This window comes from Protomyctophum bolini (assembly GCF_963924005.1).
Source record: "Protomyctophum bolini genome assembly, chromosome: 16".
Taxonomy (NCBI): domain Eukaryota; kingdom Metazoa; phylum Chordata; class Actinopteri; order Myctophiformes; family Myctophidae; genus Protomyctophum; species Protomyctophum bolini.
This window is the reverse complement of record NC_137877.1, coordinates 25,135,433-25,150,793: the sequence shown is the minus strand read 5'-3', so window position 1 is coordinate 25,150,793 and position 15,361 is coordinate 25,135,433. Positions and strand designations below refer to the sequence as shown.

General features: G+C 41.5%; 2 protein-coding genes across 3 annotated transcripts in view; both read right to left on the bottom strand.

Moving 5' to 3' along the window:
• adarb1b (adenosine deaminase RNA specific B1b) overlaps nt 1-7,074 on the bottom strand; it is a 155,946-nt gene extending 148,872 nt beyond the window's left edge. For both annotated transcript variants that reach the window (XM_080786398.1, XM_080786399.1), the window contains exon 1: nt 6,872-7,074. The gene's annotated coding sequence lies outside the window, so the exon portion shown is untranslated. The remainder of the gene's footprint in view (nt 1-6,871) is intronic.
• Nucleotides 7,075-11,017: 3,943 nt separating this feature from the next.
• LOC308330884 (olfactory receptor 5AR1-like) lies at nt 11,018-11,932 on the bottom strand (the record flags this gene model as incomplete). Its single annotated transcript, XM_080785958.1, has 1 exon — nt 11,018-11,932. One exon carries the CDS (start codon nt 11,930-11,932, stop codon nt 11,018-11,020), a length of 915 nt encoding a protein of 304 aa, XP_080642084.1.
• Between the last annotated feature and the right edge of the window lie 3,429 nt (nt 11,933-15,361).

The following is a 15,361-nucleotide window of genomic DNA, read 5'->3' as shown; positions in this document are numbered from 1 at the left end:
TCGTCGAGCTCGGTGCCGCCATTTGAAAGAAATCTCGGAACAGCTGGTTAGGTCGGACAAAATAGTCACGGATCCATTCAGGTTTGGTTTTCCTCTTTGAAAATGTTTTCGGAACGGGTCGGAACTCGGAATGCCACAGATTAATGCCACAGATTAATTTCGGATTTCTGGACCATTTTTTTTGGACCCGTGAAGAGCTCTAACTGGAGGCTTGACGTGGTGCGGTGAAGTGATATGCGAATTCTTCATTGCATCATTGCACACAACTGTGCTTTTATCCACGCTATCATCGGATAGCCTTTTAAATCTTATTTCCCATCCATGGAGACAAGCAAAGTGATCTCAGCGGCTTTCCCACGGTCTGGTGTACTCTCACTGTCTGGTGGTGTTATTGTCTGACGACGACACTGCACTCAGTGCACTGGGTGATGCGCCGGCCCGTCTGAAACCCGTCCAGTGACAACGTTCCGTGGTGAAAGAAATTTGTGCGATTAAAATGTGTTTTTTTAAGGTGATAACTTTTCGGTAATTAATTAATTAACATGTCAAAGTCCCGGCCTTAGTTAATATAGTAACCTCGACAAAGCAAAACATCAGAAATGATCCCAGAACGTCTGTTCTGTTCAATCAACACGGGTGCTGGCTAGATTAAAAGAAAACAGCCTTTTATAACAGCCCAGAAACAGGAACTGGACTCCCGCGTTTCCTTCTTCCGATTGGCAATGCCTGGTCACGTAACACGTGCGTTGACGCAGTGTCTTTTTTTTTCTTTAGCTAGATGTGAGCACGCCGAAGCGTGTGAACTTCTAGTAACATACAAAAGCTCCATGACTAAATTGTGACCTGCAATCCAAAACAAACCCAAAGCAAATGGATAGCAGCACCAATTGAGCATGGTTGTGATGGTTAGGGAGCCCGACCAAGATTTGTGGGTCCATTCTGCTCACAAGAGTTTAGTGACAGGGGTGATGGGGCAGCACCGATAGGGCTGATGACCCCCGCCATCTGATGCGCCAAAAACGACAGTTCTACCTCCTGCTTCCATGCTAATCACTGCACCAAGCAATTGAAACACACTGCAAGCAAACCAAACCACCCCTGTTGCTCTCCACCATTAGCTTCCAAAATGTAGGCGCTTCCGATGCAAGTCAAGAGAGATGGCAGAGAGCCGGTGCGTGCTTCTACCCGTGGCATTCATGGGGGGCCTTAAGGGAGATGAATGCATTACTGTTCATGTGACAAGTTGGCCTATTCACTCATGTATTATGAATTCCCTGCCACTACCTCTGTGGGATATAAAAAAACAAAACAAAAGAAAACACCTGCAGCATTTATATCCTGCAAACTGCCGCCAAGTTGAACGAATTAAACTCACCCTCACCACACGAGTTAAAATAATTATGGTGCACAACATTTAGTCTTTGTCCTATTTAGTCTTCTGAAAAACCTTAGTTGACCTTAGTCTTTAGTCTTATAGGGGATTCACACCGAGACGGACTGAGTTTGATTGGAACCGTTCCTGAATACGGTTGCCTGGTCCCCGCTGGCCATGATTCACATTGGCCGAGATTCAACAGCACACCCCATTCACACCCCATTCAACTTATGTGCCTCAGAGGGGCGCTGTGGACTATGGGGCTTTGGGAGACGGAAAATGTCATGTCACAGAAGAAGAGTCACTTTCAGAGTTTAGCAAATAATAATGTTTGGCTGTGTTCCTGATATTGTCTTGAGTTATAATAATAACGTAAACATCAATACACAACTAAAGCAGTGTGCGATGATGGTTCTTAACATCGCAATGTAACGTTGTCTCTCGTCTGTATGACTGTGAAGTCACATATGTATCCTTGGTATGTTAACAGCATGTGTTTTTTTGTTTACGGCTCATGCTACTCAAACCCTAGCGGATTATCAATCATTCTTTGTCAACATTCAAGTACAATTACCAGAAGTACAACCCAGGTCAAATGTGTCATTATAATAATATATAAATTATGATTATTCCTCCATTTAGTACGGATGGCTTTCACATGCAGTGATCCATATCCGGGACTTGATTGATTATGATCCCGGGTACGGTTGGGCAATCCGCTCCCGGGAACGGTACGCATCGTTGTGGTCCCGAGTGTGAATCAGGGACCATAGTGTGAATCCCCCCTTAGTTTTAATGCAATGTTAATCTTGCCGGAAAAGAAGTCTTAGTCTTTTGAATAACACAACATTTAGTCTTTGTCCTATTTAGTCTTCTGAAACCCTTAGTCGACTTATGCTTTGATGTATGCAGTGTTAATTTAGTTTACTAAGACTAAAGACATGATCATAAACGCTTTGTTATTCATGGTGCATTCTACTTCCGACGCCCACACTTTTCTTCTGAAAGGGACGTAATAGAACTACAAATTTAAGTCATTCCAAGCTTCGGAAGGGTGGTCCCAGAACTTTTCCTAGGAACCTGTGCACCGTCCAACCGTGACTCGCCGAACTATAGTTCGGGGAGCCTTTCCGAACCGGATCTTTTCAGAATATGTATTGCACTTTAGGCACATCAAAGTTACAGCAGGTGGTTCTGCTGATACAGTATCAGAGCATACACTGTCTGGGAATGGGCACACCACGTCCCTTACCGCTTTGTTCAGATCATTATATATGTGCACCACACCATAGATAACTTAGAGAGAGCTTGAGAGAGCTTTAGGTTCCAGTGTTTCTGCACAGAATATAATTACATTTACATTATCATTATCAATGAATCCATTGACTGTACAACAAACCAAAGGTTTTGCACTAGACCATAAATTTGCCTAAACAAGCCAGTGGTGGGAAGTTGTATTTATAAGAGGATTCCATAACTAAAATACATAATGCTAAAAAGTTTAAATAACAGCACTGACAGTTTAGCTACAGTACATTACAATTAGCATTAGCAATATATATTCTGCAAATTCTAATCAGAATAATCTTCTATATTTTAGCTAATATTACATCCAATGTATTGTATAAAACCGTCAGTTTGGTTGACCATTACAGCGCTAATAATAATCAAGGTTAATTTCTTTGTTTAAAAATGTGTTTAACCCAAATCCGGGGCGGGAACCCCTTTTGGTGTTAAAAAACAAATAGCAGCAGCAAAATAGCAGATCTACAAGCTCATAGCGCGCTACGAGCTTGTAGGTCTGCTATTTTTGAAAAATCGAAGAACGACTGACATAGAAACACAGCTTTTTCAGAAAACTGTCAGGATGAAGAAGACATTTTTAGAATCTGATCTCAGGTCAAAATGGGTTAAGTACAACTCTTAAGGTGATAGAATTGCCCCAGAGTTTGTCAGTAAGCTATTTTATTAATTAGTTCCTACTGTATTTAGAAAGACTTTAGAAAACCTTTTAGGAAACCTTGCCTGTGTGAAACCACTGTCATTCTACAACCAAAATGAATGCAGCAATAACGCATTCATCACAGCGGAAATTATATTGCCCTCAGGGGGAGAGAACATATAGATCGAGGGTATCAACAGCTGATATCTGCGTCAGGGTATATGTGAAAGTGATGGCTAGGACCGCTCCCTGCTGTGATCAGGCACTACAGGGTTAACAGAGGTCCATGGCTCTCCTTGTGTTGACAGCCAGCAGCAATTTATTAAGCTCAGCAGTAGCAGCAGCCAGCAAGCATCCTCGACTTCTGCTGATACATGGCACCGGTGGTGGAAAAGGTACTCACAATTTGTACTATAGTAAAGTAAAAGCACCACGGCGGCATTGGCTCAGGGGTAGTGGCTCAGGGGTAGTGGCTCAGGGGCAGTGGCTCAGGGGTAGTGGCTCAGGGGTAGTGGCTCAGGGGCAGTGGCTCAGGGGCAGTGGCTCAGGGGCAGTGGCTCAGGGGCAGTGGCTCAGGGGCAGTGGCTCAGGGGTAGTGGCTCAGGGGTAGTGGCTCAGGGGTAGTGGCTCAGGGGTAGTGGCTCAGGAGTGGCTCAGGGGTAGTGGCTCAGGGGCAGTGGCTCAGGGGCAGTGGCTCAGGGGCAGTGGCTCAGGGGCAGTGGCTCAGGGGCAGTGGCTCAGGGGTAGTGGGGTAGTGGCTCAGGGGTAGGGGCTCAGGGGTAGTGGCTCAGGGGTAGTGGCTCAGGGGTAGTGGCTCAGGGGTAGTGGCTCAGGGGCAGTGGCTCAGGGGCAGTGGCTCAGGGGTAGTGGCCGGTAGATCGGCCGGAAGGGAACGCAAGGTTCCCAGTTTGATCCCGGGTTCCCCCAGAGTTAGTCTCAAAATGTCCTTGACAAGACTCTGAACCCCTAATTGCTCCCGATGAGCAGGTAGGTGCCTTGCATGGTTTCCTCCGCCATCAGGGTGTGTGTGTGTGTGTGTGTGTGTGTGTGTGTGTGTGTGTGTGTGAAAGAATGGGTAAATATTAATAATGTAATACACAATGTAAAGGCGCTATATAAATGCACCATTTACCATTTGTCATACTGCAATATAGAATTAGAAATACTACTTTACTGAGTAAAACTACAAAAGTATTGGTATCAAAATGTAATGAATGTACCAAAAGTAGAAAGTTCTCTCGTTAAGGTTTCAGATGTGTAGAAAGTTCTCTCATTAAGGTTTCAGATGTATAAAAAACATTTTGCAAAAAGACTGATCTACAAGATCACTATGCGTCGCATCATGAAATTGGAAATACTCAAGTAAAGTACATCAAAAGTGAATGTACTTAGTTACTTTCCACCACTCTAAACAGAGAAAAAGCACACAGCAGCAGAGGAGACTAGCGTAGATTTCTATGAACACAGATACAAGACCGATTTGGCAAGGTTTGTCCTTGGTGGTCATTCTGTGATGCTCTCTATTCTCTAAAGCCTGTCACCTCAGTAACTAGAGCAACGTTGCAGCACTGTTATGAAATAAAGCACAGAGCTAGTGTAGTGCTTTATCATGGTGCTTTATCATGGCTTTATCATGGTGTCGTCCACAGTAACAGTTTTTGTATTGACTTGTGCTTTGGTTTGAAATTCTGCATCTACTGTTAATCAATCAATCAATCAGAGCTGGGTCTTTCAGCATATAGCATAACTAACTGGTGATACAACTTTGAACATGAAGCAAGATCATCCCGTGATGACGCTAATAAGCCTTAATGTTCAACTGTATTTGCTAAGGTTGGCATTGCCTGCAGGTTGTTGTGTTTACTGTTCCACTATGGGATTGTTAGAAAAGGGAATATACGCATACGCACTCCCTTGAGTAGTTTCTTATGAACTTATTTAAAACTACAGCAGTGCCTGTTAGGCACTGGCCTACTTGGAACGATGCAAGTTGTAAATGCATGCCCCACCCAGTTATTATGTCTGTGTCCGTTTTATGCCCATATATGAAGTTCTTTGTCAGGCATGCCAAATATGGAGTCTATGCAGATGTCAGGTGTGACCAAATGGCTAATTTGAGCCCTGTCCAGAGCCTGGGCAGAGGCCTTTTGTGGCGATTCTGGACAACCAGGGTGATCAAGTGTGAGCAATTGGCTAATTGTATATTGGGCCCTGTCCAGAGCCTGGGCAGGGGCCTTTGTGGTGGTTCTGGACAACGGACCGACCGACTCAAGGCCGGGCACTGCACTCCCTGTGGTGGTGTGGAACGCGTGTGTCGAATTTGGTCGGTGGACGGTTCTCGAGTTGGTCTGAATTACAGATGTACAGAGACATGGTGCATTTAGATAGCTAGATGGGATTGTGTCAATTCATCAAACAGGCCATATACATTTGAAAATATTGCTTCCAAAGGATTGTTGGCATTGTGACAATTAAATTAAATACATTGTGCGAGATTATTTCATAAAATGAAAACATATTATCATTCCACTCGTAATTATGTGTCCAAGTTGGAACTTTAAAAGGGGAAATCACAAGGGTTAAGAAGTTAGAACTGCATGGCTTCTATAGCTTGATAATAATGAAGAGATGATGATGATGATGATCATAATCACATCTTTATTGGACTGTCCTATAGCAATAGCATAGGCTTATCATGTATTTTTAAACATTTCATGCGGGTAAAACAGTCACCGTTCCCCCCACTGATTTCATTTTCAACTCAACACCAATACATCATTAAATGTTGCATTTTGAGCATACATAGTAAAATCATCAATGTTAGTGTATCCATTAGTATTGTAATTTGTAACCGAGTGCACTGTACACAAATTGACAAATGTACGTACGAACAAACGAACAGTGGTGGATCATTGCACCGTGCATATCATAACCTCACCGATAGGCCGGATAGGGCCAGCCATCTCCATCCTCGCATGGAGCCTAATGACTGTGCACAGCAGTCATTGTAAAGCATTAACAATATTTAATCCGATTACCATATGAAAATGTATGTAACGCATTGATTTACATCGTTATCGACACCATACTCCTCCCACAGCTGATAACATTGGCCTCAGGTCGTCGCTGCATGCCCGTTTGCCGTGTGTTCATGTCCTGATCATCAATGTGACAATAATGTCGTTCCATCTATAAACATGATGCGCTCCGCGGTCTCCCCAGGCAGACAGACCTAACACTAGCAGGTTGAGATTATAGCAGCCATAAACCCCAATAGTCATGTTGCGTCTGTGCGAGACAATTCAGCACCGCGTACATTAATATACACAGACTCACAGAGGCCAAAGTCAATGTTGTGCATTTACGTTATATCCAGCATGTAATAATTCTCTGACAACAGAAGCGTCATGTCTGGGATTACATAAACACACAGACACACACACACACACACACACCCGGAACACAGACAATGTATCCCCGTTGTTTGCTTTTTTGTGTTTTGTTTTTACCGCACGCTTTTACACAACAACAAAAAACAGTCTATGTATACTCACGTTTTGTGGTACGTAGAGAGAGTGAGGCGCCCCCGAGAAGCTTTAAAAACGTCTGTACGGTTAAACATCAAGCAAGGCACAGTCGTCTCTTGTCCTCTGTCTGTCGGGTCGCTGCTGCTGGCATCGGCGGTGAAAAATGAATAGAGCTGACGGAGGGAAGCAGCACGGGGAGCTGGAGCCTCGAGGAGCCGCATGTACTGCAGTGCACTGTCTACTCTGCACAGTCTATGCTACTGGACCACACCAAGTCTCGCGGTACGTGTCGCTCGGGTCGTGAGCGCGAAAACGTGGAAGAGGACGTCGCCGTGTGTTTTTTTATTGGAGGATTTGGAGTTCCATCGACGTGCTTTCCCATTGCAGGGAGGGCCGTTTGCTCACATTGTGATTGGCTAGTTGGTTGTCAGGCAACACGATATCCCCTCCCCCCTATAGGCTATGTAATTGTAGGCTGCTACTACTACTACTACTACTACTACTACGAATATCGTGGCTATAGGTATATATTAGTAGGCCCGCCCTACATGTATATTTGTAAAATACATAGGCTATTTTTTGTTTCGCATAGCTTGGCTCACAGGCAGCTATACTGTACTTCTTCAAGATGGAAATGATCCTGTCTAGGAGAGTAGACGTCTAAACAAAGAGGCTGCTTGTGTCATTATTACAGTTGCGGTCTTGAATTTTTTGGACAGCACCTCCGTTGCCTGACAACTATCTAGCCAATCACAGTGCTTCTTTGCTTCTGGGTTATGGGATCTCTAGACCTCTGTGGCAGGCATGGATTGATGGACCGTTGTCTCACCTTGGACATGTGCGATATCATCCCAACCCGTAACCCGTTGATTTAAAATTTGTATCCAGAATGCATTTTAGTGACTACTTTTTGTCCCTACCGGTACCGCTACCAGGCAGATGGCATAGGGATCGAGAGTATGTTTTGCACCATCCTTGTCCATCTGTCACCGTGTACAGCTAATCTCCGGCACTGTTGGCCTGGTCCAGGGGCGCAATTAGGTGGGGGATGGGTGACAAGTCGTCGTCGTCCCCCCCCCCCCGTCCTAGCGTCACATTTGTCCCTAAGGGGATAGGGGGACAGATGTTTTGGGTTCTGTCCCCCGGCGTTCAGTGGGAGTTGTGCCACTGGCCCGGTCGATGCCAAACTGAGCACACACACTCCCTGGCTGGATGCCAATGGCCTGTTATAGCGCCACCATGAGGACGATTTTTGCAAAACACTTTTTTTTTTAAATATTACCCGTACAAATTTATCCATAGGCTACATCACGCAAATCGGTACACACTATAGTCATGTGATCAACACGGATCTGTCCGATTTTCCATATTCCATCCCGATTGGCCTTCCAAAGTTTGCGGGATTGATCAATTTTGAACAAAATGGCTCAAATCATGAACACTGTGTGCGATTTCCGTGAAATTATGCATGCACATTTCTACTAGGCAGAGGAAGAAATGCCACTTAAACATTTTCAAATCAGCCTCATGGTGGCGCTATAAGGCCGAAGGCATGGGGAGAGAGTATGTTTTGCACTCCGTTCGTGAACATTGGCCTATTATAGCGCCACCAGGAGGCCACAACCTGACCTGCCCTGGTGCCACATCGACTCACTGGCATTTTAATGCCTCAGCATCCCCCAGGAAATGTTGCTCTGGAGGGGGAAGTCTGGAGCTCTCTGGTGGAGCTGTTGTGGGCCGACTACGGATAAGCGGTTGAAGATGGATGGACGATGGATGGATGGGGAAAACCTTGACAAGCATTGCGTGTCTTTAGTCAATTCAATTCAATTCAAAGGAGCTTTTTTTTAAAGATTAGTTTTTGGCTTTTGTGCTTTTATTGATAGTTACAGAGAAGACGGACAGGAAAGAGGGAGAGAGAGAAGGGGAGAGACATGCAGCAAAGGTCGTCATGAATGGGACTCAAACATGCAGCATGCTGTCGGCCAGAGTGTATATGTGGCATGCGCCTGGACCACTAGGCCAGCGAGTACCCCAATTCAAAGAAGATTTATTGGCATGAGAAAACATACGTTTACATTGCCAAAGCAGTGTCAAAATATAATAACAGTTGAAAATGGAGAAAGTTTATACAGTTAGAGGGGGTAAAGTATTGTGTAAACAGAGCTATGTCACATTGAGTCGTTATATACATGTTACAGTTTATGAAGCTTTTTGAAACAAATCTTTTGCAGTCACTTTGGGACAAATAGCAGGCAGCATGGTTTTCCCAAAACTATTTCAATATTATACAAAAAAGACATGTGCAGTAGGTCTAGCGGTCTATTCCGTACAGATATGAATCCTTAGGGTGGTTGTATTCAATTGGCTAACGCTTCTTTTATCACAACAGTTCACAAATATTACTTGTGAAGGCTTTCCTATGTTGTGGGTTGTCTGCCAGTGTATATTCTGTTTTTAGTGCTAGATAGCATTAGCATTCCATCTTGCTTTGGCTTTGGGTTGTCTCTTTCAGCTTTCAGGTATGTCAGATAGCTTTCTTTTTGTTTTCTTAGAATCATCCAGCAAAGGCTTGTCATAACCTTGTTGGACACTAGAGGGTGATATATTACAAAGGATCATGGAGTCACTCAACCATTGGAATACTATACCACTTTTTGAGCGTGGCCCTGCTGGGAAAAGTGGTGGCTGTTACATTTTACTCTAAGGCTATGTATTAAGATATCACACCAGTGTATTTAAATAAATGGAAAATGCTCTTATTTGTATTTGTCAAGCAGTTGTCAGATCACATTTGTGTGGAAGACATAACTAATGACACGAGCAAAAAAGTATGGTTATCAAAGTATTATATTTATGGGCTATGAATAACGAAATGCTGCTGCATTATGTTGTATTTTGAATTTCCCTTCTGAGGATCAATAAAAGTGTACATTATTTTATCTTATAATTGTCTTGGAATATACTTTATCCTTGACTGGTAACTCAGTATCTCACTATTTAGCCTAATTTGTATTTTCATTTTGATGGTGAATTATGCTAGTATATCCCAAGGGTAGAGCTGTGATCTGATCTGAAAAGTTAACATGATGGGAATGTAGATCTAAAAATTCCCACGATGTAAAAAATAAAATAAAAGCACATTTAATAGGTCATTTGGAGACAAAAATATCTTGTGTTTTATAAATAGGCTATTACTTGTACGGTCTATGTAAATATTTTGTTATTGATTGAAAAACCCTGCATTTGTAATTCATCCAAATAGTCTGTATAACTACATCTGTCATTTGTAACAAACCAAATCGGCATTTGTATCAAACCAAACCGCTCTATCCATCATACAGGGTTGGACACTAGAGAAAGGGAGCTAGTGCAGCTACAGGGCGTGGGCGTCCACACTTTTTTGACTTGAGAGCTACTTTCAAAATGACCAGCTCAACAAGATCGAATTATTGATTATGTTTGTAAGCAGCCGTGGGGTAAGCATGCTAATGTACCTACAGGAATATGAACCCCGGCAGGGTGAAGCAGGAATGACAAAATCATTACATTATGTCCTATTTGAAAATGCAAATTTTACATTTAAAAATTTGAAAATGTTCATGTTCAAGACATTTTTCAGACATAATTACAGCTTTACTGCACCGTCTATGTACATCATTCTGCTCACTTATAGTATATTGTCCTTATTTTATGTACACACATAATATCCTAGCTGCTTCAGTCGTGCACATAGGGTCCTGTACCATAAGCATTGGATTTGTCATAATGCTCTGCCTGCATCTTGTGCGTCAGGCCCTCTTGTGCTATATAATGTACATACTTTCTTAAATATCATGTTGTCTCATTTGTTAACTTCTGTATGTTAACTTCAAATCAGCTAATTTTAATAGCAATGATAGCAATTATAAGATGTGCAGCCAGCATAACTGTACATATAAAGATACACAAGATGATAGCTGTACAGATATACATACATATTTCAGAGAGGTTCATGTATACATTTTTCAAGACTTGCCCTTTTTAACTATTAATTTTAATAAAACATTGAGAATAATTGCCATTTGATAAAACTAAAACCAAACTATAGGATTTACCAGGCTTTATTCTTTTAGACAACTGACTAAATTGACTACTGTCTCCGCTTAAGTCTTATTCACCCCTTTCACATCTTTATTTTTTAGCATGGACAATTCTCAGAATTCTTATTCGAATTTTGGTCAATTTAAACCCATATATAAGCGGATTCAGAATTGGGGGAATAATGAGAAATTCAATTGCCATGAAGTTCTGGAGATCTTGAGATAAATCACTTGAGCCAAATCGCATGTACATCAAATCCAAAAGCAGAGCAAAAGTAAAAATAAATAAAGAGATTAAATGTGGCACACATGTTTGCATAAATTTACCCATGTTCTCTTTAGATGTTTGGCATGTCCTGACTAAATGCAAATAAGTCCAAAAAATAAAAATAAAATGTCCAAAGTAAAGCAAAATGTTAAAATAAGAAATACCAGTGTGAAATTTGGACCTTGAGCAAGATAGTTTAGTGATAACATAGTTAACACAGTATAGTCTGTTTATGTGTGATCCACATAATTGTGAATTTAATATTGATGCTGTGTTCATGAACATACAATAAAGTGGTATGAACCAGGAGAAAAACACCAAGAGGAATATTCTGGATCTTGTCATGACCGTGTGGTACCCCAGAGGTCGACAGATAGCCTCATATCTGTCGTATGCCATCAAAGCTAGAATCGACAAGTCACAACAAGCCGCAGAGTGTATTACATAACCCTGTAACAAGCATCCAGCATAAGAGATGACATGAGGAGACAGTAGGTCAGAGAGGAATTTGGGGTAAAAGCCTGCAGTCCCATAAAGTCCACTAATAAACAGATTACACAGGAAGATGAGCATGGGTTCATGCAGGCTTTTGTCCATAATAATGATTACAACAATCGCAACATTTCCCAACAAAATGAGCAAGTACACCAACAATGTTAGACAGAAGAGAATACCTCTTTGTTGTGTGTGATTCAACCCTGAAAGAGTAAACACTGTTACATTTGAAAAGTTATTCATATTTACCTAATAGTGAATGCAATTCCAAAATATGCTTTTGAATCATCAACTCATACCACACACATTTACACCACAGCTACCACAAGTAGTGTAGGGCATTCTTTGCTCATCTTTATCTATATTTATATCCTACGTATATTTGACAACTACTTCAGCAATTGGGATTAAAATGCTCTTTAGGGGATTGGGTAAAGTGAGCTACCTCAGGATTACAAAAACAATATGCGAAAACAATTTTAGGTTGATCTGTACATTACAGCAGCAATGTCATGATTTTAATCATATAGTTTACTATACTGCAATGTCATGTTTTGAATCATATAGTTTAATATACTTACATAGTGAACTACAATATATGAGCCAAAATGGTGTTTTTTTACCATGTGAAGTGATTTTATATACTGTATATATTGATTCTTGTAGGTTCACATTTTAGATTGTAAACCTATGGTATGGTCTTTTTCCCATGACCGGTGGATCAGCTTACCCAACACTGGGGGTAAATTGTGCCAAAAGGAACACTTCTTTCAGTGAACAATAATCTGTGAACTGTGACTAACACTTCCACGTGCGATCATCATCTGAGTCGGTGACTCTGATGAATCGAAACGTTAGTCATCTATCTGTATACCTATAGCAACTTGAAACTAAAAGGCATTTAATCTGCCAAGATGATCCAGTGCTTTATTCCTTTCATCCTGCTCTGTGATTCATTGGACCTGCCGTTAACTTCGTGTTGACGTGCTGTTGTACTAGGCCTACTTTCTTTTTATAGAAATAATATATTTGAAATGGTATGCTATCGGGATGACTCCTACTTACTTAAGATTCTACTTGTAGCAAGCAAAAAAGCTATTATAAGAAATTGGTTACAAAAGAACTGTCCTACTGCCGACCTATTTATCAACATTGTGAAACAACTGCATCACGTAGAACAGATGACCTATTCGTTAAGACGGCAAAAAGAGCTGGGTGAAAGAAGATGGGAGAAATGGACAGAGTACTTATCTGGGGGGTGGATGTGGAGTGAATATGGGTGGTGTCTTTTTTTTAATGTAACGAACCCAAAAATCTGTAATATGTATTGCTGCTGTTGTACATCCCATGACCTCTTGTTTTTTTGTCTTTTGTTTTTACTCCGTTTTTTTTTACTGTTGATGTTTCTGTCCTATTGTATGTCTTGTTTGTCTTTTTTGTCTGTCTTGCATATTCAAAAATCCTAAAATAAAATAAAAAAGAAATGGGTGCTATGCTGACGGGTATAGGGATGTTCCCAATCCGATTCGATCATTTGATTTTGAGTAGGGTTGTCCCGATCAGATCACGTGATGGGAAATCGGGGCCGATCACATCATTTTCAAATGATCAGAATTTAATCAGTATCAAGATTATATATATCATGATATTAGTCTGGATATTGTACTATTGATATCATGATATGGCATAAACGTGTTCTATAAAAATATAAATATCAGATCAGGAAAAATCGGTATTGGCATTAATACAGTATATACAGTTACTGTACACACATTCACACCTGGCATCTACCAAGTACAACCACATCTTTGCCACGGAGCTGTTAATGTATGCAATATGATGAACATTTATGTGCCATTCTTAATTCAAATAATTGAATTGACATAAGATAGTATCAACAGGCATGTCGTTGCGAACGCACTGAGCACTTACTATGAGACCTAGCAGATCATGTCTGTCTGTCTGTCTGTCTGTCTGTCTGTCTGTCCCGCTTTTGTGCCCATATATGGAGCTGAGTGATTTGTGTCACCATGACTCAGCCATAACCATATAAGGAGTCCCCAAAGCAGCTATACGTCCAAAACCCAAATATGTACGAGCTGCGTTCGCTTCCCGCGTTTGCGCGTCTTACTGGTATCTCGACAAAAGGACAGAGAGTGCCCCCAGGATGTCAGCTGTTGACAGTTTAGCTCTATAATGCAGTTATAATTTTAGAGAGAACAGAAATCTTACTAGTTTTGTATAGTTAAAGATCATAATATCTGGCCCGGGCCGACCTAGCGGTCCGGGCACCTGGGCTGGTGGTCCAGTCTGACAGTGTGTGGCGGGTTTGGGTACCGATCCCGACGACCTTTGCTGCGTGCCAGACAAAAACACAAGAAAGAATAATAAGGTAGGGTGAGTTCCCAATGCAGCTACACCGAAGATCGCAATAGACTTGTTTCACAGTGCTATGATCAGTGTTGGATTCATGTTAAGGTGTATTTTCATACAAAAACTAATATGAATACGCACAGCACTTTAGTTCAGGTGCTGGGTTGGAAAGTAACAGCAGAAAAATAAAAAACCTGCACACTCATCTGGACATCTGCTCTTTTGCACCCTCTACACCAAACATCCTCACCGAAAATAGCCAATCTACAAGCTCACAACACGTCGCAGTGCAAGGGTTCAAGTGGTTATGTTAAAAAGATTCCTATCATACAAAGATTTGGTGTAACTCTGAGGACTTCCTATGGGTCCCGGACCCCCTGTTGAAGACCCCTATCTAGTCCAATATCAAAATTGCCTAGTGGAAAAAGTACTCCCAGGTTTTAGATTTAGTTGTCAAATAACCAAAATGTATATAGGGCTAAAATGGTTAATGTATGTTTAGTAATAACAACAACTACAACAAAAATAATAATAATAATAATAAATAAAACTAGTAACAAAAGTTTTCAATTATTGCAGTGGAGTAAAAGTACAACATTGATCTGAGATGTAGTGGAGTAGAAGTATTGGAAATACTCAAGTAAAGTACAAATACCTCACACTTACAGTAAGTACAGAACTTAAGTAAATGTACTCGGTTACTTTCCACCACTGTCTAATGGGTGGATGGTGGATGTTACAAACGTAACACGCAACCCTGCCGTTGCTCCGATCCGCACCAAGTTTGGCACCAACACTGGTCAGGTCAGAGATAACCAGACAAAAACTAGACAGTCAAATTATTTAAAATATTATAGGTTAAGGTTATGCAACCTTTTGACAATACATTTAGATGCCTGTAGGATATGCAGGGTAGCCTATGAGTGATGTAATGTTATTCTAATACCTGCCATTATTGCCCAATTAAGTGACCAACTGTCCTCCCTGATGCCTGTCTCATGCCATGTCGTCCCCGGTGCGTCTCCTCTACAGGCCACAGGGACCACATTCAGCCACAACTAATTATGACCCAATGGTTACTGTATGCCTTTGAGAGGTTCTGCTGAACAAATAACTGTTATTTTTCCCTATAGTTTGTGGTTTGTTGATCTACGAGCTCAGATTGTGTCACATCACGACACGATGTGCTGCTATTTTTGACACATTTGATTTTTACTGTTATTACATCTAATTACAGGACTAGCTGTTATCAAGTCCAAAGCTAGTAAAATGGTGCAATGTAGACTTTCAATGCTGACA